The 25,404-nt window shown below is 36.9% G+C and overlaps 1 protein-coding gene across 1 annotated transcript in view; it reads left to right on the top strand.

The window, feature by feature from the left end:
* SMAD4 (SMAD family member 4) overlaps positions 1-16,310 on the top strand; it is a 37,012-nt gene extending 20,702 nt beyond the window's left edge. The window contains exons 8-11 of the mRNA XM_021686366.2: positions 513-696; positions 1,794-1,962; positions 13,141-13,279; positions 14,787-16,310. Of these exons, the coding sequence (XP_021542041.1) occupies positions 513-696; positions 1,794-1,962; positions 13,141-13,279; positions 14,787-14,998 (704 nt within the window). The 3' untranslated portion in view covers positions 14,999-16,310. The remainder of the gene's footprint in view (positions 1-512; positions 697-1,793; positions 1,963-13,140; positions 13,280-14,786) is intronic.
* Positions 16,311-25,404: the final 9,094 nt, after the last annotated feature.

The following is a 25,404-nucleotide window of genomic DNA, read 5'->3' as shown; positions in this document are numbered from 1 at the left end:
ATTAACCTTGACTCTAGTCTGTGATGGCTGACTTGCTTATGCCCTTTCTCTCAATTAGGGATCTATAAAAGTATGTCATAAATTGATGTTACTCAAGGACACTTCCCTGGAATATGTCGTAGAGTCAGTGTGTTTAAAAAAAAAAGTTCAGACTATATAGAAACTATATGTACAGTCAAATGAAATATTGTGATAAATTATTTTAGAATCTGATTACTTCTCTTCTTTAAATTCCTAGTTGGATGAGTCCTTTGAGGTAAGAACCAATTTTGAGATTTTAAAAATGACTAGAGTTCAGGAATGTTTAGGTACTGAACTGAAAAATGGAAGACATAGAAGTGCCTACTTTTTAATGCCTTGTCATTTTAATCAGATTCTTTTGGGTGCTTTTCAGATGCTTCTCCCCTTCCTTCAACCTTTCTTTTAGGAAAAGCTTTGTTTTATGGAATGAACATGAATGCTGTATCTCTTTCTTACATGGGTAGATGTTCTCTCCTGTCTACCTCCTGTAGCTCCTGAGTATTGGTGTTCCATCGCTTACTTTGAAATGGATGTTCAAGTAGGAGAGACATTTAAGGTTCCCTCAAGCTGCCCTATTGTTACTGTTGATGGATATGTGGACCCTTCTGGAGGAGATCGCTTTTGCTTGGGTCAACTCTCCAATGTTCACAGGACAGAAGCCATTGAGAGAGCAAGGTATTGTTGATTGTATAGTTAGTTATTTTAAAACTTGAACATAGTACATTGTCATTTATTTGAAGTTACATTTTTCAATGTAGATTTATAAGGTTTTGAATATAAAGGTCATCTTGAAAATTCAGAATTTGTAAACATTGCATTGTAATTATAGATGTTTGTTATTTAAAATATGATAAAAATGGTCTTTTGTTTAAGTTAGTGATGTTTCTGTGTTTTGAATAGTAAACTAGACCTTTTGGTATCCAGTTTGAAACAAATTTGTATTTTCTCTTATTATATATTATTTCTACAAGTCTATTGAGAGGAAATAATATAAAATGAGGACATGTTTCTGCAAGTATTATTTATAATATTGGAAAAATGATAATAAAAGGGAAATGGTTAAATTTTGATGAACTTTCATTTTTTATGTATTAAAATGTTAATTAAAAGTTTGTATAGCAAATGTAAATGCTTAAGATGAAATATTACAAGAAAATATTCATAGTTTTAGGTACCATATCATCTCAGATCTTTAAGGACGTGTGTGTGCTTATAGCTCTATCACTAGCTATGTGACTTTGGCAAATTCCTTACTCTCTAAGCCAGTGCTGTCTGATAGAATTTTCTGTGATAAAGGAAATAGTTTATATCTGTGCTGTTCACTGCAATAGCCACTACCTACATTAAAATATGGCTGTTGAGCACTTAAAATACAACTCATGTGATTAACTGAATTTTGAATTTAAATGGGCACATGTACCTAGTAGCTGTTGATTTGGACAGTGTAGCTATAAGCTTTTATATGCCTTAGTTTCATTTATAAAATGGGAATAATCATATTTACCTTACTGAATTGTGAAGGTTAAGTGAGAATTTATATTAAATATTTGGCACATAGTAAGTATTATATATATGCTCATAATTATATATGAATGAGATATTAAAAAAGGAAATATACAAAAATGTTAACAGTGGGTATCTTTCAGTAATGGTATTATATAACATCTTTTATTTTCTTTAAATTTTAATATTTGGTATGCTGTATAATCTGAACTAAAATTTATCTTTAAATACTTATCAAAATAAAATGTAATTCCCTTTTTCTTCCTAAGGTTGCACATAGGCAAAGGTGTGCAGTTGGAATGTAAAGGTGAAGGTGATGTTTGGGTCAGGTGCCTTAGTGACCATGCAGTCTTTGTGCAGAGTTACTACTTAGACAGAGAAGCTGGGCGTGCACCTGGAGATGCTGTTCATAAGATCTACCCAAGTGCATACATAAAGGTTAGTTGCACTTTTACTCAAACATTTTAGACTTAGAAAGCTCTATTTGTTTAAAGAATTGAGATGGAGGTGGGAGGAGAAGAAAAATGTCTTTTTTATGTGTTAAATAATCAGAAATTATGTTTGTGTATAAAACACATTTCCTGGGGCATTTATTGACATGATTGGCTATATCTAGTTTTATGGTTGCATTCATGCCCTATTGTTTTATTAATAAATTTGTTAAATGTTTTAGAGTAATACACAGGCTCTTAAAAATATTGAGTGAAATCTCAAAATTTGTATTCCTTGGTAAAAATCAGACTCTAGAAATTTATCTTAGCCAGTCTTCAGGATTGTATGGAGGGGAATTCTAAAATTAATAGCTTTTCAAATTAAGAACCTGAGAAATGAAAAATCCTTCAATACCAGGTTTTTAAAAGTTATTTTGTACATTAAATGAGTTTTATTTATTATCATTTTGCATATTAAGCCTGAGGTGTTTATCATTTATTCAACCCATATCAATTTTAGTTTATAACATACACTGCTTTTGAAAGAAAGATAGTTGGAATTAAAAAGCCTAAATATATTTTTAATTTCAGGTTTTTTACAGTCATCCTAAGCATCTTCATTGTTGGCCATTGTAAGTTAGTGGAATTAACTGTAACTCATCACTTATTCCCAGGAAACTGCTTAGCGTACAAATAATACAGTCAAATAGCATATACAGAAATGGAATTGCTTGATGGCCTCACAACAACAAACTTAGTATCTCATTTTCAGTTACTGCAGTTCAGTTAAAGGATATAGGGATCTTATTTTAATATGAAACTTTCAAATTTTTCAAGTATAGAGAAAATAAATCCTCATGTACTCACCATCCAGCTTTAACATTCATCAGCATTTTATCAATCTTTATTGTGTTTATCACTGTACTTTTTTCTCCAGTAATTTAAAGCCAACTCCAAATATTATATTAGTTCATTCATAAAATACTCTAATGTGAATCGCTAATTGGTGAATATTTCTAAAAGACATAATCACAATGCTATTTATTACACCTAACAAAATTAACAGTAATTCCCTGTTGAAAGTCTTGACAATAGAGAATCTTTATAGTGTTGATGTGTTAGAACAGTGGAATAGAATAGAACAATAAAATATTAAAATACGTTTATTGATAGGATATTTATGATGTGGAAATGTTGATTATTAAACAGTATGTAGAATGTGATCTTATTTTTATAAAAGAAATAATATCAAGGATATTTGTATTCATTTTTTATATACACCTACAAGTCTAGAATTGTGTACACAGGAATTGTCTCTGGGAGGTGGAATTTTCTTCATTTGCATTTTCCAGTTTTTCCACAAGAAATTTTAGTTATTTGTGCTTTATTGTTATTTTTAAGTGGTGTTAGATTTCCTTATATGCTTTACAATCTATTTTATGTTGGTTGGCAAATTTGTCTTGAGAGAATTAATTCATTTTGTTTCTTATTTTTTTCCTCCCTGTTATTGCTTCTCCCTATAGGGCAGTTTTGCCTTAGTCTGGCACCCTGGGATCCACATCTCAGAACCAATTCTTATATTTAGGAGGTAGAGGAATTTTGTCCCATGAGGAAATTGAGTTCCAATCCCCAGGTATGCTCAGGGCCTAATTCCTATTAATAGGTTTCTGATGCTTATCTCTGCCATGGGCAAGAAAGAATTTTATTCCTAGGTGCATTTCCGAATTAGCTGTTAAAGTATTTTACCAGCACTTAATTCATGGGCAGGTACCCAGTTGTAGCCCTCAGAGATCCTGGCTATTGTCTCTTTCCATATTGCAATAAGTAGTCGAATTACTAACATCTACACCTTTTTTTTTGGTCTTGGTACCCCAAGTACCTCCTGTCTTTAGTTCCTGCTCTCCACTGTAAATTTTGTTTATCCATCATCAGTAGATGGACACATGGATTATTTCCACTTTTTGGCTCTTATGAATAATGCTGCTCTGAACATTCATGTACAGGATTTTAGGTAGATGTTTTCCTTTTCTTGGATATATACGTAGGAGTGGATTTGCTGGATCGTAAGGTTGATTCTGTGTTGAACATTTTGATGGACTGCCAAGACTGTTTTCCCAAGTGGCTATATGCCATCTTACATTTCCACCAGCAATGTATATATGAGAGTTTCAGTTTCTCTGTACTCTCATCAACACTTGTTGTTATTTGTCTTTTTTATTTTAGCCATCTTAGTGGATGTGAAGCGGCATCTCATTGTGGTTTTAATTTGCCCTAATGGCTGATAATACTGCACATCTTTTCATGTGTTTATTGGCCATTTGTATATCTTTTCTGGAGAAATATCTATTCAGATCTTTTGCCCATTTTTAAATTGGGTTCTTTGTCATTTTATTATTGAGTTGTAAGAGTTCTTTATGTATTTTGGGTATCAGTCCCTTATCAGATACATGATTTGTGCATATTTTCTTCCATTCTTTGGCTTGTCCTTCATTTCACTTTCTTGATGATACGATTTGCACAAAAATTTTTAATTTTGATGTAGTCCAACTTACCTATTCTTTGGTTGCTTTTGCTTTTGGTGTCTTATCTAAGAAACCATTGCCTAATCCAAGGTCATGAAGATTTACTCAGATGTTTTCTTCTAAGCGTTTTATAGTTTTAGTTCTTTAATTTAGGTCTGTGCTCCATTTTGAGTTAATTTGTGTGTATGGTGTAAGGAAGGGATCCAGCTTTGTTCTTTTGAATGAGAATATCCAGTTGTCCTGGCAACCATTTGTTGAAAACTGTTCTTTCCCTTATGAATTATCTTGACACCTTTGTTGAAATTCAGTTGACCTTGAATGTAAACGTTACTTTTACTTCTGTGCTGTCAATTCTGTTTCATTGATCTGAATGACTCCTTATGACAGTACTTCTCTGACTAGATTACTGAAGCTTTTTTGTGGTAAGGTTTGAAATTGGTAAGTGTGAGTTTTCCAACTTGGTCCTTCCTCAGCATTGTTTTGGCTATTGACTGTTCTTTGTATTTCCATGTGAATTTTATTTACTGTTGGCTTCAAGGATGTATACTTGTTTTTTATTTTATTTTATTTTATTTTATTTTATTTTTTAAAGATTTTATTTATTTATTTGACAGAGACAGAGATAGCGAGAGCAGGAACACAAGTAGCGGGAGGGGGAGAGGGAGAAGCAGGCTTCCCCCCGAGGAGGGAGCCCGATGTGGGACTCGATCCCAGGACCCTGGGATCATGACCTGAGCCGAAGGCAGACGCTTAACGACTGAGCCACCCAGGCGCCCCAAGGATATATACTTGTAATAGTTCTTCTATCCTTTGTGCTCATAGCAGAGAGAAAAGCTGTTCATATATACCTACTCATCCATCTTGACTTGGAAATCTCTGGATTACTTGTGTAATTTGCAGTGAATGGATAAAGAACTACAGTGTTGATTATATATACTATGTGTCAGATGGGAGTTATGAATTTATTCAATGTAGGGTCATATTTAAAACGTTTGAGCTTAAAAAATGTGGAATCTTGGGGCGCCTGGGTGGCTCAGTCATTAAGTGTCTGCCTTCGGTTCAGGTCATGATCCCAGGGTCCTGGGATCGAGCCCCACATTGAGCTCCCTGCTCAGCAAGAAGCCTGCTTCTCCTTCTCCCACTCCCCCCTGCTTGTGTTCCCTCTCTCGCTGTGTCTCTCTGTTGAATAAATAAATAAAATCTTTAAAAAAAATGTGGAATCTTGTATAATTAAAGTAATTTTTAGGATTTTCAAATAAATGTAACATCTCTATTTTGGTACTAATGGCTATTAAGAAGCCCCTGAGGTATGAGACATATCATCACTTGATAAAACACTGTCATGGATAGATTTTTATGGTAATCTCAGGCTTTTGTCATGAACAATAATTACCTTTTGGGACATTTTTTTTAATTTTTATTTTTTTTACACTTTTTTTTTTTTTTTTTAAAGATTTTATTTATTTATTTGAGAGAGAGAGCGAGTACATGAGAGGGGGGAGGGTCAGAGGGAGAAGCAGACTCCTGCCGAGCAGGGAGCCCGATGCGGGACTCGATCCAGGGACTCTGGGATCATGACCTGAGCCGAAGGCAGTCGCTTAACCAACTCAGCCACCCAGGCGCCCTACACTTTTATTTTTAAAAAAGATTTTATTTATTTATTCATAAGAGACAGAGAGAGAGAGAGGCAGAGGGAGAAGCGGGCTCCCTGCTCAGTGGGGAGCCCGATGTGGGACTCGATCCCAGGACCCTGGGATCATGACCTGAGCCGAAGGCAGATGCTTAACCATCTGAGCCACCCGGGCGCCCCTATCTTTTGGGACATTTTAGTGGAGTAAAAAACAACATCCCATTTTTGTCATAATAACTGTTTAAGGTTTAAAAAGAATTATTTCTGTTTACCAAGCATATTATTGTTGTTCAGAAGAATCTTACTAGCCAGAAAAAAAGAGATGCAAGTATACACTAAGTCTTAACCATTGGCATTTTCTTCATTTGTGAATTTTTTAGGCAGTAGTAACTAAAGGATTTGTATAGTGCTGTTTAAATTGTCATATTCCCACCAGTGATAATATATTTTTTTTATAGATTTTATTTATTTATTTGAGAGAGAGAGTGAGAGAGAGAGAGAGCACAAGAGTGGGGGAGCGGGAGAGGGAGAAGCAGACTCCCTGCTGAGCAGGGAGCCCGATGCGGGACTCGATCCGGGGACTCCGGGATCATGACCTGAGCCGAAGGCAGTCGCTTAAACAACTGAGCCACCCAGGCGCCCCTCCACCAGAGATAATATTACTGGGGTGAATTATATTCAGATAACACGAACCTCTGAAAGGAGTGCCCACACATTGGGAATACACCTTCCCCTAGCCCCCTAAACATGCACACACAAGCACATTTTTCTCCTTTTAATTAAAAAGAAAACCAAGGTTTGGAGACACATTCTTTTATTTTAGAAACCAAGAAGCTAGAACTAAATTGTGGGGGTTTTTTCTTCTAAGATGTTGATTTTTTTTTCCCTTCATCTTTCATGACATCGTAATCCTCTGACATTCATGAAAATCTGATGTAATGAAATGGCATTTTACAAGCTTTACATGAAGCAAATGTTTGAATTCTAAATGGCCTTACTGTTTTGCTTTCAAAAGTAAGATCTGTTTTGTTTTGTGGTGCTTACTACTGGGCAGTCAGGGTTTTAACAGCTTCATTGAGACAGAGATATAATTCATATACCACGTAATTCACCCATTTAAACTGTATAATTCAGTGGTTTTTAAAAATATATTCACAGTTATGCAACCATCATCATGATCAGTTTTCAAGCATTTTATCACTCTAGGAAGGAACCGTGTACACTTTAGCTGTCATTCCTCACCCCCCCCCCCCCATTTCCCTCAGCACTAGACAACCACTCATCTACTTTTTCTCTCTACAGATTTGCCTATGCAGATTTTGTATAAATGAATTCATATAGTGTGGTCTTATGTGACTTCTTTCACTAGGCATAATGTTTTCAAGCTTCATCCACATAGCGTATATCTGTACTTCATTCTTTTTTATGGCTGAATAATATTCCATATACCACATCTTGTTTGTTATCCATTCATCAGTTGATAGGTAAGAGTTTCCCCTTTTTGGCTATCCTATGAATAATACCACTATGAACATTAGTGTGTACAAGTTTTATGTGAATATATGTCTTCATTTCTCTTGGATATACCTAGGAGTGGAATTGCTAGATTATAAGGTAACTCTGTAGCATTTTGAGGGACTGCCAAACTGTTTTCCAAAGTGGCTTAACCATTTTACATTCTGATCAGCAGTGTGGGAAGGTTTTAGATCTCTACAGTCTCATCAACACTTGTTATTATCTGTCTTTTTGATGTTAGCCATCCTAGTGGGTGTGAGGTATTACCTCATTGTGCTGGTTTTTACACTTGATCTTAGCCAAAAGGCTGAGAAGCGATCATTGTGCTGGTTTTTGATTTGCATTTCTCTGATGCGGTTGAGTCAGGTTTGTTTTTGAACACATATATGTTAGGGGATGCTTCTAAACCACAGGAAGGCCAGGTTGAAGGTTATTATAATCCCAGCTTAAATTGATTCTCAATTACCATATATTGTGATTCTTATCTCCAGGTCCAGTAACTTAGCAAATTCTTAATGCAGTCTTATGTTCAGATGCCCAGTATACCAACACAGTTATCTGTTTCTCTTTCTGGGTTACTAGTTCTTGGTGTTGATTTAAACTGAGAGTATTGTAATTAAGCCTTATATATGAAAAATGCCAAAATTTTGACTCCTGGTTGAAAGACAGTATCCTGAAGATGTTCACATTGAGCTTTATAAGACTCACCTGTGTTAAGTAATAGGTTTGTAATAAACTTATATGAGAGTAACCATAGGAAACATGCTTAAACAAAGTGATTGATTAAGTCAAGAGTGGTGATCAGAAATACCTTTGGGAAGTGCCTGGGTGGCTTAGTCAGTTAAGTGTCTGCCTTCGGCTCAGGTCATGATGACAGAGTCCTGGGATTGAGCCCCACGTTGGGCTTTATGCTCAGTGCAGAATCTACTTGTCCCTCTCCTTCTGCCCCCCCCCAAATAAATAAATAAAATCTTTAACAATCAGTCAATCAATCAGTCAATATTAACTTTTTGATCTGAGCCCAAAAGGATATTTAAACCTTTGGTTCCTTTGTGTTTAGTAACAACTCAGTCAGATTCTGAAAGGAAGGTGATTGCATTTCAATGATAGCCTTCATTTTGCCATCCAGTATAACAGATAAAATCTATTATGGTTTAATGGATCAGATATAGTATAGAGTAGAGAGGCGACCCAGGTTTTACCTAGCAGTATAGCCAGTAATTACAAATTTTCTGGTTTGAGTGCTTTAATTACATAAATAATCCACTGTGGAAGGATTTGCTGAGGTGCTTAATGAATCATTTCTACATCTGCAGATAAAAGTCATAAAATTTCATTTTTGTGGCTATCTGTCATAATGTGTGGCTGGCGTTAGCCTAGATTTAGGCTAGGACATTCATAATTGTGATTGTTTACAACATATTGTAAGGAATCTATGTGTGAAGATCTATTGGTTATTTTTAATGATTCATGGTGGGGAGTGGGAGTATGTTGAGAACATATTTGAAACCTTGGAGTTTATAAGTAAGTTATATTCCCTGTTTCCAGGTAGTAAGATTATATAGGTACCATAGTTGGTTAGTGATGCTTAAAACAATTTTTTTTAAGTGGTTGTAAAGACTTAAATGTAAAACACAAAACTACAAAATTCCTAGAAGAGAACATTGGAGAAAACCTAGACGACCTTGGGTGGGGCAGTGACTTTAGGTATGATACCAAGGGTACAATCCATGAGAAACAGTTGATAGGCTGCACTTCATTAAAATTAAAAACTGTGAGAGGCTGTCAAGAAAACAACGTTAAGTCACAGACTGGGAGAAAATATTTGCAAAAGACATATCTGATAAAGGATTGTTGTCTAAAATATAGGAAACTTTTAAAATTCAGCAATAAGAGGACATTCTGATTTAAAAAATGCAAAAGACCTGGGGCGCCTGGGTGGCTCAGTCGTTAAGCGTCTGCCTTCGGCTCAGGTCATGATCCCAGGGTCCTGGGATCGAGCCCCACATCGGGCTCCCTGCTCCGCGGGGAGCCTGCTTCTCCCTCTCCCACTCCCCCTGCTTGTGTTCCCTCTCTCGCTGTGTCTCTCTCTGTCAAATAAATAAATAAAATCTTTAAAAAAAAAAAAAATGCAAAAGACCTGAAGAGATACCTCACTGAAGAAGATAATACAGATAGCATGTAAGCATATGAAAAGATGTTGGACATCATATGTTGTTAGAGAATTGCAAATTAAAACAATGACATACCATTATATACCAAGTAGAATGGCCAGTCTAACACTGTGACAGCCCAAATGCTGGCAAGGTGTGGAGCAACAGGAAGTTGCATTTATTGTTGGTGGGAATGCATAATGGTACAGCCACTTTGGAAGACAGTTGGTAGTTCTCACATAGTTAAACATACTCTTACCATATCATCCAACAATCACTCCTTGGTATTTACCCAAATAAATTGAAAAACTTACGTCCACACAGAAACCTGCACAGGGATGTTTATAGCAGCTTTAATCGCCAATAATTACCAAAACTTGTAAACAACCAGGATGTTCTTCGGTAGGTGAATGGGTAAATAAACTATGGGCATCCACATGATGGAATATTGTTCAGCACCAAGAAGATGAGCTACCAAACCATGAAAAGACATACAAGACACTTATATGCATATCACTAAGTGAAAGAAGCCAATCTGAAAAGACTACACACTGTATGATTTCAACTACATGACATTCTGGGAAAGGCAAAACTATGAAGACAATAATATCAGTGGTTTCCAGGGATAAGCAAGGAGGGAAGAATGAATAAGCAGAGCACAGAGGATTTTTAGGGCATTGACACTACTCTCTATGGTACTACAGTGTTGGATATATATATAAAATCAAGAGTAGGGCGCCTGGGTGGCTCAGATGGTTAAGCGTCTGCCTTCGGCTCAGGTCATGATCTCAGGGTCCTGCATCGGGCTCCCTGCTAGGCGGGGAGCCTGCTTCTCCCTCTGCCTTTCTCTCTCGCTCTGTCTCTCATGAATAAAAAAAAATCTTTAAAAAAAAAAAAAATAAATAAAATAAAATCAAGAGTAAAACCTAATGTAAACTATGACCTTGGGTGATGATATGTCTGTGTGGGTTCATCGATTAGAACAAATGTATCACTGTGCCAGGGGATGTTGTTCTTGAGTGGGGACAGAGAACGCTCTTTACTTTCTGCTCAGTTTTAGCATGAACCTAAAACTGCTCTAAAATAGAAAGTTTATTAATTCCTTCTTTTAAAAAAAAGTGGTTGTAGAACTGTTTGGCTTCTCAAATATTTGAGTTCCTGCTTTGTGCTATGCTGGGTAATGCCTTCTGAAAGGTCATAGCCCAGCGGAAAAGTTCAGAATCTAATGGACTCCTGGGAAATCTTGAAAAAATAGTGGTTCCTGTTCTGGGCATTGTGAGATTTCTGATTTTCAGACCTGACTCTCATGCTTTCTATCCTGCAGTCTTTTAGAACTATAATTTGTTTGGGAATTACCTATATATTTGACAAATTCATTCCTCTTCAGAGAATGAAATAGTCGTAAGTTTTGTCCTTCATTGATGCTAGAAGAATCAGCGTTGAATAGAGAAATAAGTAAATAGGAATATAATTTGCAATTTAGAGAGGATAGTTCTGTGTTCTTACTTCTTAATACCAAATATCATGATTAAAGACAATCAGAATTTCTTTTTTAAGGCATCTGAAAATCAGTGGTTTGCGTTCCAAATCTTGTTTATCTGATAAAGTATGTTATGCATTCTTTGATTTTTTTTTTTTGGTCAAGGATAATTACGCTTGCTCATACTGGGTTTTGTGCATACTAAGAGGGTTTTTAAAAATTTAATGTACTCTCTGAATAAGGAATATAGTCACATGGTTCAGACGTTAAAATAATATAAAAAGTTTATATTGAGTAGCCTATTTCTACTCTGACCTTGTTTCCTTTCCTACAGCTTCTGTAGATGACCACTCTGCTTGTTAGTCTTTCAAAGTGCTTTTTAAAAAATATTTATTTATTTATTTATTTGAGACACACAGAGAGAGAGAGCATGAGTGTGAGAGGCAGAGGGAGAGAAAGAATTTCAAGCAGACTCCCCAGTGAGCGCGGAGCCTGACACGGGGCTCCATCTCACGACCCCAAGATCACAACCTAAGCCGAAAGCAAGAGTTAGACACTTAACTGACTATGCCACCCAGAAACCCCTTTCAGTGCTATTTAAAAAAGCAAATACAAGCAAATACATTATTTTAGGAGGTTGTTTTTTTCCTAGAAAAAAGATGATATGATTTATCATTCATAACTTGTTGCTTACTTAAAGAGCATGTCAGTACTTTCATGAGGATAAGGATAAAATCCAATCCCTTCCTCAGTATACCAGCCCTTGGTGTGGCTGGTAAACAGTCCTGAAATTACTTACAAACTGTCTTAACTTGTCCTGAAAGGTAAATGGTTCAGGGGAGGCCAAAACCAAAATATTAGGTTAACATTTATTGACAGCTTACTGTATATTATGCTAAGTTTGCCACAACTCTGTGAAAAAGCATGTATGCTTAGCATTCCCATTTTATAGATAAGAAAATTGAGGCTCCAGAGAGGTTAAGAAACTTAGCCCATGTAATTAGTAGATATTAGTGATATGATCCAAAGCTAAACTTTGTTAAATTATGAGCATTTTTCAACATACAGAAAAGTAGAGAAACTAGTTTAATGAAATCCTGTACACCCATCACTGAGATTCAGTAGTTGTTAAGATTTTATATTTGTTTGATCTGTCCTTTTTTCTTTATTTCTTAAGTATTTAAAAAAATTTTTTTTACTTATTTATGAGAGAGATTGGAGAGAGAGCCAGGGTGTGGGTCTGGGGAGGAGCAGAGGGAGAGGGACAGGCAGCTCCACGCTGAGCACGGAGCCCAACGCAGGGCTTGATCTCAGGACCCTGAGATCATGACCTGAGCAGAAACCAAGAGTTGGACATTTAACCGACTGAGCCACCCAGGCGTCCCTATTTAAGTATTTTAAAACAAGTCCTAGATAATCATGTTATTTTGCTCCTATGTACTAAAGTATACATCTCTAAAAAATATAGATGCTTTCTTAAATAGTGACAGTGCCATTTATTACAGTCCTCCAAATAGCTAGAATGATAAAGAAGTTGGCATGTGACCAAGACCATCAATGCAGCCTAAAGAGCACTCTCAGCAATTCGGTTATGAAAGGGTGGGGGTTTTTCACGGGGACAATGACTGACCACACTGAACTAGATAAAGGCGGTAGAGGTGTGTGGCACCCAGAACTCTCCTGATAGTGAAATGTGCCTCCTGCTGAGCTCCAGTCCCCTTCTCTAACCACTAGTTAGAATCTACATAAAAACTTAGATTTTTAAATTAATAATTTTCTTAGAGCTACATGGAGCTATGAGTTTTAAATGTGCATTGGTTTTTGATGTGTGGGGGCATCATTTCTGATGGACTCCTAGCCTTGAACTTCCACTGTTTGTTTCAAGGTCTTTGACTTGCGTCAGTGTCACCGTCAGATGCAGCAGCAGGCGGCCACGGCTCAGGCTGCCGCCGCTGCTCAGGCAGCGGCCGTGGCTGGAAACATCCCCGGCCCCGGATCAGTAGGTGGAATAGCTCCAGCTATCAGTAAGTATGCTTTTGGCTTTTTGTTGTAAAGTGTAATAGTTGGCATTTTATCTTGATTCACTCAGTTGATTAGTTACTTTAAGCAGTAATAGAAAACTAAACTTTTTTTTTTTTTACTGGGCTAATAACATTTTTGAACTTTAAAAAACTGTTCTGTAATAGTTGCCCTTTGTCTAGGATCCTGTTTTCATTCTTTTTGTATCAAAAAGGGAATATGGGATAAAGGAGAAAGGGGGTTATTGTTAGATTATATTGATCAATCTCCTGGTTTTTTTGTTGATGCTTTTAATTCTTGCCTCACCAGCAAGGGTGGGTTGTAATCACTGACGTGCTTGGCTTTATTCTAGAAGGAAAGCATATTTCAATTTCAGAATTAGGTACCTCTCCAAGTTTTTCTTAAGTATGCTAAGCATGGAGAGAAAACTAAGTGAGGGTGGTATTTTGATAACTTGTAGACTTTTTTTTAATTTTAGGGTAAAATTGAACTGTGTGCCAGGTTTCACACTGATGGGGAATTTTTTACTGCAGAGTTAAACTCCTGACTATAGACTTTTATGATGGAAACACGTGGCACCCATCTTCCACGTCTGAAGGCATAACTAGTGATTCATTCAACCCCTGTTCTTAACCTCTTCAGTGTGGTAAGCAAATCACACTGGCTAAGAAAACTGCAGTGGCCCTGCAGGTTTCTCTACAGCACATGCAGACTCCTCCCACTAGATTCACTGTGATATTGATGAGTGGAGATTGACTAGATGACTGTATGTTCTGACTGGAAAATTAGCTGCAGAATCTCCTTTGTGACTTATGTTCAGGAGTTTACAGTGTAGAGGTAGATAAGACATACTCATCTGGAGAATTTGACTTTTTAATTTAGAGAATTTGACTTTTTAAAAAAATTTGAGCATCTAAACCATTAATTCGCTAGTTTTGATGTTATAAACATGTTTTTGCTAAAGAATCCAGAACTGTTATTAAATTTCTCATTCTTAACTACTGCCCCCATTGAGTAATTGCACGGTGTCTCTGTGACATTGTGAAATTGAGAGACAGACATCCTTTGGGTCATCCAAGAATTCTTAGTGGAACCAGGACTATTAACTGTCTCACTGTTAGTCAGGTCTTACTTTGAACGAGGCTGTTCAGACAGACAGTACGGTTCTTAGAACCAACCTGTGGACATGTGCTACCTCTTAAAAACAAGTTGTTTTTTTTTTTACCCTTCACCTCTCCTTCTAAAGAGAAACATAGGTGGGGTGTTGGTGGATTGTGGTAACTTACTTTATAATTGCTGATAGCTAGAAGACTCATGTGGAATGTGAATTGTCTTAACCAAAAGTTTTTGGTCCGAAAGTGTAGATCTACACGTACTTCTTGGCACTTTGACAGAGAAGTTATATGCTGGGGAGCATGAAGTAAATAAAGCTGGTCACTTTGTTAATAAGGTGTAGGGAGGTTGGAAGATACCAGCCTGTCCCTCTGACGTCTTCCAAATCCTCTCTGTTAGGTTTGTCAGCGGCTGCCGGCATTGGTGTTGATGACCTCCGTCGCTTGTGCATACTCAGGATGAGTTTCGTGAAAGGCTGGGGACCGGATTACCCGAGACAGAGCATCAAAGAAACGCCTTGCTGGATCGAGATTCACTTACACCGGGCCCTCCAGCTCTTAGATGAAGTGCTTCACACCATGCCTATTGCTGACCCACAGCCTTTAGACTGAGGTCTTTCTCTGTCGGGGCCCTTAACATTGTCAGGATGGTGGACTATGAAATACAATCCTGTTTATAATCTGAAGATATATTTCACTTTTGTTCTGCTTTATCTTTTCATAAAGGGTTGAAAAGTGTGTTTGCTGCCTTGCTCCTAGCAGACAGAAACTGGATTAAAACAATTTTTTTTTTTTCCTACTTAGAACTTTTCAGGCATGGCTCAGAGCTTGAAGATCAGGAAAAACACATTAAATCCTCACCAGTTATGTATGAAGGAATCATTCCAGTGCTGGAAAATTTAGCCCTTTAAGATGTCTTAGAGACTTTTATATGCAGAACATTGATACATGTGTTATTCTACAGAATAAATTCAATATTGCTGATTTTAAAGGAGAGAAGTTCTCAAAGTTAATTCACCTATGTTATTTTGTGTGCGAGTTGTTATTGTTGAACATACTTTACTCCAAATATTGTGCCATGTGGGTGAGTTAATTTTACCAAGAGCAACTTCACTCTGTGTTTAAAAAATAAGATAGTTAATGTATTATAACCTTTTATCCAAAATATTTTTTTGCAAGTTAAACTAGTGAAGATGATTTCAATTCAGATGGTCTTGCAACTTCAATTTTATTTTTGCCAAGGCAAAACACTAATCTGTGTGTATATTGAGAATTCCGTACAATTACCCCACAAAGAAATACCCCACAAAGAAAATTACATTTGTTATCCCTGTTGGATAACTATTTATCAAGAAATATTCTTTTGCCCTGTTATACAGTAGATGTATTTTATATTTCTAGGCACAAGGTTGGTCACTAAGAAGCCTAGAAGAGGAATTTCTTTCCTTCATGAATTCATAAGGAAAGGTTTTGTATTTTTAAAAACACTAAAAGCAGTGTCACGCCACTTAGTATCTCACTGTTCTACAAAGGTGGCAATGCTTAAACTAAGTGAGTATTTTGGAAACTGCTAAATTCTATGTTGAATACTGTGCAGAATAATGGAAACATTACAGTTCATAATAGGTAGTTTGGGTATTTTTGTACTTGATTTGATGTGTGACTTTTTTTTCGTATACTGTTTAAATCATGTATGTTATGACATTGTTTAAAATTCAGTTTTTGTATCTTGGGGCAAGACTGCAAACTTTTTTATACCTTTTGGTTATTCTAAGCCCTTTGCCATCAATGATCATATCAGTTGGCAGTGACTTTGTATAGAGAATTTACGTAGAAAAGTTGCAAATGTATTGACTGTACCACAGACACAATATGTATGCTTTTTACTTAGCTAGTAGCATAAATAAAACCGAATCTCAACATACAAAGTTGAATTCTAGGTTTGATTTTTAAAAAAGTTTTGTTTTCTTTTGCACTTTTGAGTTCAACCTCAGAAGCAAGACACCTTCTAAATGACAGGCAGCAGCCCATACTATCCGGCAGCTTTGGTTTCCCTCACACTCTGCCAGGACTTCCCCGTGGACATTATGTATCCAGTGTAGAGTTGATTGTTGTTGTTGTTGTTGTTGTTGTTTGCTTTTTTCCAGCTTTTATTTTACTGTAGCAAAATAGGCCTGATTGTCTACAAGATAAATAGGTTGTCTACAGGATAAATAGTGTGGAATAAAACCAAGGGTTATCTTTCAGATCCTTTTACTTTTTGCTTGGAGGGCCTTCATAAGTGTAATAAGATTCTTTAAGGTGTGTTACAAGTTTGAGATTTGAGAAACACTATGCATAATAGTCATCCTTCTATTGACTTAAATGGGTAAGTTGTCTTTGTCCTTGCTCAGAACGTCTTCTTCGTAAGACCATTCTGGAAACCACTGAGTTTGCTTATTGCTGTGATGTAAACATAGATCTTGATCTGAGCTACATGTCTTTTGTTTTAAAATAATTTCTCTGCTGGCTCATTTGAACTCTTGAGTACTTACAGATACTTTTGTTAAAGACCTGATTTTAATCTATAAATGTTTGGTGATTTAAGTTTTATTGGCAGATTTTTTTAAAAAAAATCTTCATTCTCTAGAAATTGCTGACTTTAGATCTATTTTACTGCAAATGAAGAATAGGAGTGAAGGGAGAGATTTAAAAAATTCAGATTATTTGATTAGGATCATTAGCATGCTATGACATAATCCGTTGCCTCCTTTTCTCCTTTAAGGAAGGTTTTCATGTTTAATCATCTGGGGAAAGTATGTGGAAAATATTTGCTGAGAAGTCTATCTTTGAAGCCAAGCCACCTGTCTTGGTTTCTTTCTGCTAAGAGCCATAACATTACTACCAGTATGTAGGAGTACTTGTAGTTATTAATTGCTTTATATTTGTACCTAGGTTCAGTCACATGCTTTTGAGAACACACCTAGTATGTTAATGTCAGTTATTTCTGAGGAGCTTAGTTGTTAAACAGTATTTCCATTTCTTAGAGGTAGTCATCTTTGATGAGTAAGACTCAAGAATCACTAGGTTTAAAATTTTATGGCTACTTTAGGATAGGATAGTTTCCGCAGTTCTCAGAATCTGATTATTATGAGAATATGGTTTTGGGTAGATTTTCTCTAGCTATTTCATATCTCAAAACGTTGAATTTCATTGAAAGCTGAGTGAGAGTTGAACCAAGTACCTTTATAATCCAGTATGAGGCCATTCCACTTTGGTCCAGTGCCTTTCAGTGCGTTATCAAAGGGAATCCTTAATGGTGTTGCCTTTATTTTCCAGGGAGTAGGTTGTTTTATGGGATATAGCCTATCTCATTTTTTATAATATGCTACTCCTGGTATACAAAGATAATGATAATAAATCACTGCCATATAACCTTGTTTTTCTAGAAGCACGGCTCATTTGTATGAACCTACCCACTAAATAGGTCTCCTATCCCATTCCTCCTGTAATCACCGTAGGTTTACAGGCTGGGTGGTTAGCTTAAGGATTATCATACTCAAATTATCCAAGTAAACTGAAGACATATTAGCTGTATTGTATTTCAAAGTTAAAAATTCATTTTTGTGGGAAAGGGTGTGGTGTAAAGGGGGATATTTGTAATAGAAAATTTGAGGGCAAAATAAAATGCTCTGTCTTCCAGATGGTAGACATCTTACTTTAAAAGTTTATTGCAGTTATCTTTTTGACTATGCCCATCTGGAGAAGGGAAATTTTACATTTTCCCGTGGTGCTCCTTACGCATCTCTGGAGGTGAAATATTTCTATTCCTGGTTTGGTGGTAACTGGTCAATAGTTACTAGCTATTATGCAAAATTAGATTAGTTCAGATCTTTTTTAGAGCCTTTTGGAAGAAGCAGTTTATTCTGAGTAGGGCAGAATCCTTTTTGTTGATAGTTTTCTATAGTTTGCTCCCTTCATCATTAAGTTGTTTTACTCGCATTTTATTTAATGATAGCAGATTGGGAAGATGATGAATTTTAGGTTACTGAGGTAAATGAGTATATGAAAGCAATTACCTGTAAAATCACCTAATAACTTTTAGTAGATGGGGCTGAGCTAAGACTAGCAGACAACAGTAACATGAAGAAATGCTTTCTTTCTTTTCAGTTTTCAAAGCTCTTTATTACACTGTTTCACTTGATCTTTACAGTAACTGTAAGAAGGGGTTAGAGAGAAGGAAATGCTTTTTTTTTTTTTTCTTTCTAAAGGCAGACTTCATCTTGTTGCAGATAGCTATCTGTAAATAGTTGCCTAAATTCTTTGCAAAGATTATAGAAGATAGGCTGTGAGAATCTTTTGTGCAAGCCTTTCCTTTTTTTTTTTTTTTTCTGACAACTAGGTAATTTCTCCTAAGGTACATCAGGAAGGATGTATAAGGTTAGTGGTCGCATTCATAGAAGCATCCTCGGCTCGGTCTTGTCCCTAGTACCTGTCCCAGTGCTGCTAGGCTGTTTCTCTTGTTTACCTGCTCTCACTGTGGAATGGAATTTTCTGTGTTATCCTTATTTAAGCAGTAAACCTTTTTTAGCCATTTTTTTTTGATGGAGTTATTTAATATGTATATCCAAGAACATACTAGGCATATTTCTTTTGTCCCTAGCTGTCTTTGTAGATGTCCGGGGCTGCTAAGGTTTTGCCTTGATAAACTAAATGGTCATAGACTCATATGGTTTGAATGTTTACTTTTTTTTACACACATACCCTCCAGTATTCTCCCCTTCTGACCACTTCTTGTGTACCTCCCCTTAGGAGTTTCTTCTTTCCTTTCTGATTCATTTTTCCAACTGCTTGGGCAATAAAGCCAGGTAACTAGACTTATTAGAACTACCTTTAAAACACAAGGAGAAACTGGGACAAGTCCCGAGAAACTTTCCTGTAAAGTATTGAAAAGGCCTTCAGTGCTGTGGTGTCTGATATCAGTTTGCTTAGAATGTTTCCTGATTCTTTGCTGAGTTCCAGGTAATTGAGGTTGGGAGAAGTGGGTCATATTCACATTTTCCCCCTTTGAAAGATTTTGAAAAGTTTTGTTGCTTCCACCTCCATGCTGCTCATACAAAAACTGGGGTCACAAGACTCACCAAATTAGCATCATTAGTCAGAGCAGTACCGTTGCCTAGAGGATACCAGCAAAAAAACCGAACAACAACAAAAAATAAACTTGGGAAGGTTATTTTTGTTGGTTTGGGTATCCCCATTTAAGCCCTATCTTCTGGCTTTCCTCCTCTACAGATATTTTTGACCTATAGGTGCCTTTATGAGAATTGAGGGTCTGATATCCTGCCCCAAGGAATAGCTAAAGTAATTGCTCATGTTTTCAGGGATTTTAACATCAGACTTGAATGAATGAATGAACCGCAATCCTTCCTTCCTTCCTTCCTTCCTTCCTTCCTTCCTTCCTTCCTTCCTTCCTTCCTTCCTTCCTTCCTCTCTCTCTCCTTCCTCTCTCTCTCTCTCATAGGAAGGACCGAGGTGAAGACAATCATTTCTCTCTGTTGATGTGGATAGTTTTCTCAGTAGCTCTCAGAGCCCGTGTTCTTGTTCAACCTGAAACTAGTGGCTCTGGTCTGGCACCAGGTATGTTCTGGCTTGCACTCTGCCACTAATCTGATGTGTGACCTTGGGCAGGTAATTTACCTTCTCTGGGCCTCAGTTGCCTCATCTGTAAAATGAGGGAGTTGGATTAGATGTGTCCTTCCAGCTCTGAAATTTAAGTGACCTTGCCTACCTTGCAGCAGGTTTTGATTTCTTCCTTACTTTTGCTCTGCTGTTTGAGGGGGCTTTTTACTTATTTCCACGTTATTCAAATGAGATTAGGCTTGATATTTTATTACTATTCTCCTATGGACAAGAAGTTACATAATACGTCCTTGAGACTTAAATTTAACCAAAGGCCTAGCACCACCTTGGGGGCTGCAATAAATACTTAAAAAAAAAAAAAAAACAAAAAACCTGAGAGGAGGGGAAAAACCTTCATTTTATTTTCCCATCATCTCTATTAAAGGTTTCTTAAGGCTTTTTTTGAGTCATGGCATTCCATCTTTTGGGTTGGTATGTGTTTGACACCATCCTCTTAAGTGCTGTGTGCTGGTAATATTTTTTCTCGACTAAAATGAAAACTTACTGTAAATGCCTAATGATATTAGAGGTCATTACTTCTGGTCTTTGGTTTCTTAACTCTTTTATGTTCAAAACAGGGAAATTCCTCTGAATCACATCAGTTAAAATGGTTCATACGATAGAAGAAAACAATACCAGTGGATGATCATTCCCTTTATTCTTGGCTTTTTTTAGGTCCATTTTGATTAGAAGACTTTTGGGTGGCGTGTTCTTTCAGAGTACTTTTCCAGCCTATTCTTGGATAAGTATAATTAATGAACGTGGTTTTTTCAAGGACCTTGAGAGCCTTCCTTGGGAGTGGGTCAAGGGTGGGGTGGTTGGGGAGTCCTGGTAGAGGCCAGCTCTGTGCTAGCTGGAGAGGAAGCAATGAAACCAACTGCTGTTGCCATGGCTGCTTGTCATTGATAGAAGGACTCATGGGCTTGGATTGGTTAAAAGGCTATAAACAGGGAGTCGAGAAACTTCCTTCAAGTATGGGGTTCTGGCCAATGCCTTGGACATGTGACTTAAGGGAACAGCATGAATGCTTGTAGATGATGCAAACCTCTGGTGGGCTGCAGAACCGTCTGGAGGAAGTGACTGGGGGTTGGGGACCGATTTGGTGGTGGTATTTCCCAACTCTGTCTCCTCCCCTGAAATCAGAGTAATGTAGCTATGCCAAAACCCAGAGAAGAGCCACACTTAGCTTCTGCTTTTGGGAAAACTGGTCAGCTAAAGCTCCGGTAGTTCCTTTGTGGCTTTCTGTATATTTTTGCCTGGTTGAAGTCTGTGGCTAAAAAATAGTTGAACCTTTCCTGAGAACTCTGTAACAAAGTATGTTTTTGATTAAAAGAGAAAGCCAATTAAATCATTATGTGCTCATTCTTTTTCTTAAGCTTGTGGATGTCTTGAATCTGGAAAGAGTTCCTAATCACTTAGAGAATTCTCAAACTTGAAGACAACAGTTTCTTCACAGCTTTGTGACCACTGAAATGGAACATACAACATTTCAGATATGACCATGAAAGAACAGTCCCCTTTCTTTTCTCATTTCTAAAAGGAGACAGGGTGGAGAGATGGTGGATGGAGAAGAGGTGGATGCTAAGGGATTATGAGAACCAAGATGCTTAAGGAGAGACAGACATTGAAAATTGGAGACCCTGCCATTGCCCATCTAAGAATTAAGGAAAGCTATTAGCTTTCTAGCTCCCTCTTCTCTGAATTGGGATTCAAGGTAGGGGGGATGAGACACCATAAGGTGACTCTATGGCAATGACTTATAAGTTGCATGACCAAATCAGTATTTCTGATCTTGCTGACATGAGTTCCAGAGATGTTTATTAGGCTGAGAGACTTGTTCTCACCTGACCTAAAGTTCACAGTATTTTATTTTAGGCTAGAACTTGAAAGGGGTAGCTCCTTGGCATTCTTTGGGGAAATAAAAACATTTCTTTATGAAGCACTTAAGGATAAAGGGTAGTTGTATGTATTCATCTCTGCCCTTTGCTCTTGACCCCTAATTCTTTATGCTTTATTCCATGTCCTGCCTCATCAAAATTCCCACAAATGATAACCTCAAAACTCTAAATCCCCTTCAAGCCCTTCCTACCCCCATCATCTCACTGTGATAAATTACAGTACCCTTTCCCCTCAACCCTTTCTATTCTAAAAGAGTAATTATTTTTGGTTCTGGCCATACTTTGGGGATGGCACCCACTTCTATATTTTGATGTAGTTCTGTTGAGTCACCACTTGGCCTCAGACAGATGGACAGAATGGGTTCAGAAGACCAGAGAATTTTCTCCAGATGTACCCTAAAAGAATGGCTAAAGGAAGTTCTCTAAACAGAAAGGAAATAAAAGGAGAGAAAAATGGGAAAAAGAAAAAATATGGTAAGCATAAATACAAATACAGTAGGCTTTCCTTTTCATCGTGAATTTTCTAAATTTATGTTTGATTGTTGAAGCAAAAATTGTTACACTGCCTAAGGTAATTCTAAATGTATATAGAGGGAATATTTGAAACTACTGAAAAAGCTGTATAGAGACAATCAGAAATACTATAGATAAATAAAAATGGAATTATTTTAAAAAGGCTCAGGTAACTTACAATGAGGCAGGAAAGAAAACAAGCAGAAAATAAAACGGCAGACTTAAGCTTTAACATATCAATAATTACATTAAATGTAAATGGTCTAAATATACCAATTAAAAGACAGTTATTGGCAAGTTGGATTAAGAAACATGATCTAACTGTAACTGTCCACAGGGAACACACCTCAGTAATATAGTAATATAGGCAAGCTGAAAGAAAAAGTATGGAAAATATATATCAGGTAAAAATTAAAAGCAGTAGTGGCTATGTTAATGTCAGATTTCAGAGCAAAAACAATAACAAAAAACAGAGACAAAGGGACATTATTTAATGATAAAAGGCCAACCCATCAAGAAGATACAGTAATCCTTATTGTGTGTACAGTAAACCAGAGAGCTGCAAAACATGTGAAGCAAAAAGTGATAGAACTGGAGAAATGAACATCCACAGCTGTAGTTGGGAACTTCAACATCTTAAACGATTGATAGAACAACTAGATATAAATTCATCAAAGATCTAGAAGCCACCCAACACCACCAAAATGCATATGCTTCTCAAGTACAAACGTACCATATTCCAAGATAAATTGTATCCTGGATAGACCCAAAACTCAACAAATTTTTAAAAATTGAAGTCGTAACAGATATTCTCTGACCACAATGGAATCAAACTAGAAATGATTAATAGAGAACAGAAGAATCTCCAAACACATAGAAACAAGAAACAACATACTTCTAAAAACAATCCATGGGTCAAAGGAAAAGCATCAAGGGAAATTAAAAAAAAAAACACAAACCCATAAAACACTGAACTGAATGAAAAGTGAAAATATACTGATATTTGCGAGATACAGCTAATTCAATACTGAAAGGGAAATTTATGACACTAAATGCAAATATTAGAGAAGAGGAAAAAATCTCAAATCCCAGCTTCAACTTCAGACACCTAGAAAAACCCCAAATAAACAAGTAAGCAGAAGGAAGGAAATAAAGAGCAGAAATCCATATAGTTGAAACAAAAACAATAGAGAATATCAATGAAACAAAGAGCTGGTTCTTTGGAAAGATTAGTAAAATCAACAAACCTCTAGCAAGACTGACCAGAGAAAAGATATAAATCACCAGTATGGGGTATGGGATATCACTTCCAGACTCTGGAAACGTTAAAAGGGTAATAATGGAATGATAAAACAACTTTAGGCACAAATTTGTCAACTTGATTTTGACATCTAATTTTCAACAATTTGTTGAAACTTTCACAACTCACCCATTATGAAGTAAATAATTTGAATTGCTCTATAGCTGTTAAGGAAATTGAATTCATAATTATAAAATTCCCAAAAAGAGGGGCACCTGGCTGGCTCAGTTGGAAGAGCATGTAACTCTTGATCTCAGAGTTGTGAGTTCAAGCCCAATGCTGGGTTTACTAAAAAATTACTAGATTACTAAAAAAGCAAAATTAATAAACGTAAAAAATTTTTAAAAAATAAAATCCCAAAAATGAAATTTCCAGTCCCAGATGGTTTCACTGGAGATTCTACCAAACAAAGAATTATAATAATATATAATTATAATAATTATACCAACTACACAGTCTTTTCCAGAAAATAGAAGTGAACACTTCCTAATTCACTTTATGAAGCTAGTATTCTCCTGATCAAAAAAACAAGACAAGACAATGCAAAAATATCCGCCATGAATATACATGCAAAGAGGTCCTTTACAAAATTTTAGCAAACAGAATTCAGCAAGGTATAAAGCATACAGTGGTTTCCAGGGGCTGAGGAAGGGATAGGCTGGGAGGTCAGTGGGTGTTGAAGGTAAGAAGGTAACAGAGGGATCTTTGTAGTGATGGAAATGTGTATCCTGACTGTTAATGTGGATGTCCTGGTGTGGTACTAGACTATAGCTTAGCAAGGTGTCAGTTTGGGGGATTTCACTGTATCTTTCTTACGGCTGCATGTGACTCTATATAATTGTTTCAAAATAAAAAGTTTAACTTAAAAAAAATCATTACTGAGTGTCCAACTCCAGGGTGGTGCTTTGGGCCCCAAATAGCTCCACAGTGAGTGTGCCCCCAGCAGCTGTTGCTTGCGGTTAGTCCTGAGCAAAGGCAAGAGTGGTCTTGAGTGGCGGGTCGTTTTCTGGAACCTGTGAAGTTCCCACGAGCAGCACGTAGTCCTTAGGGCCCACTGCTCAATCTCCCTCTCTACTTCTTAGATCCTCTTTTTTTTTTTTTTTTAAAGATTTTGTTTATTTATTTGAGAGACAGAGAATGAGAGACAGAGAGCATGAGAGGGAGGAGGGTCAGAGGGAGAAGCAGACTCCCTGCTGAGCAGGGAGCCCGATGCGGGACTCGATCCCGGAACTCCAGGATCATGACCTGAGCCGAAGGCAGTCGCTTAACCAACTGAGCCACCCAGGCGCCCTTAGATCCTCTTTTAACTGCCCCTCATCTGATGCTTAAGACATTTGTCCACATAAAACATTTATTCAGAAGGTAGATCTCAATGTTGTGTTCTTATCACAGTAAAATTAAAAAAGGACAACAAAAAAAACCATCGGGGGCGCCCGGGTGGCTCAGGTCGTGATCTCAGGGTCGAGCCCCATGTCAGGCTCAGTGTGGAGTCTGTTTGAGATCCTCTCTATCCCTCTCCCTCTGCCCCTCCCCCTGCTCATGCAATAAATGAATGAATGAATGAATGAATGAATGAATGAATGAATAAAATTAAATTTTTGAAGTCCTTACTATAACAAAAAACTTGAAAAAAGTCATTACTATAACAT

This window comes from Neomonachus schauinslandi, chromosome 14 (genome assembly GCF_002201575.2).
Source record: "Neomonachus schauinslandi chromosome 14, ASM220157v2, whole genome shotgun sequence".
Taxonomy (NCBI): domain Eukaryota; kingdom Metazoa; phylum Chordata; class Mammalia; order Carnivora; family Phocidae; genus Neomonachus; species Neomonachus schauinslandi.
This window is presented reverse-complemented; position numbering and strand designations above follow the sequence as displayed.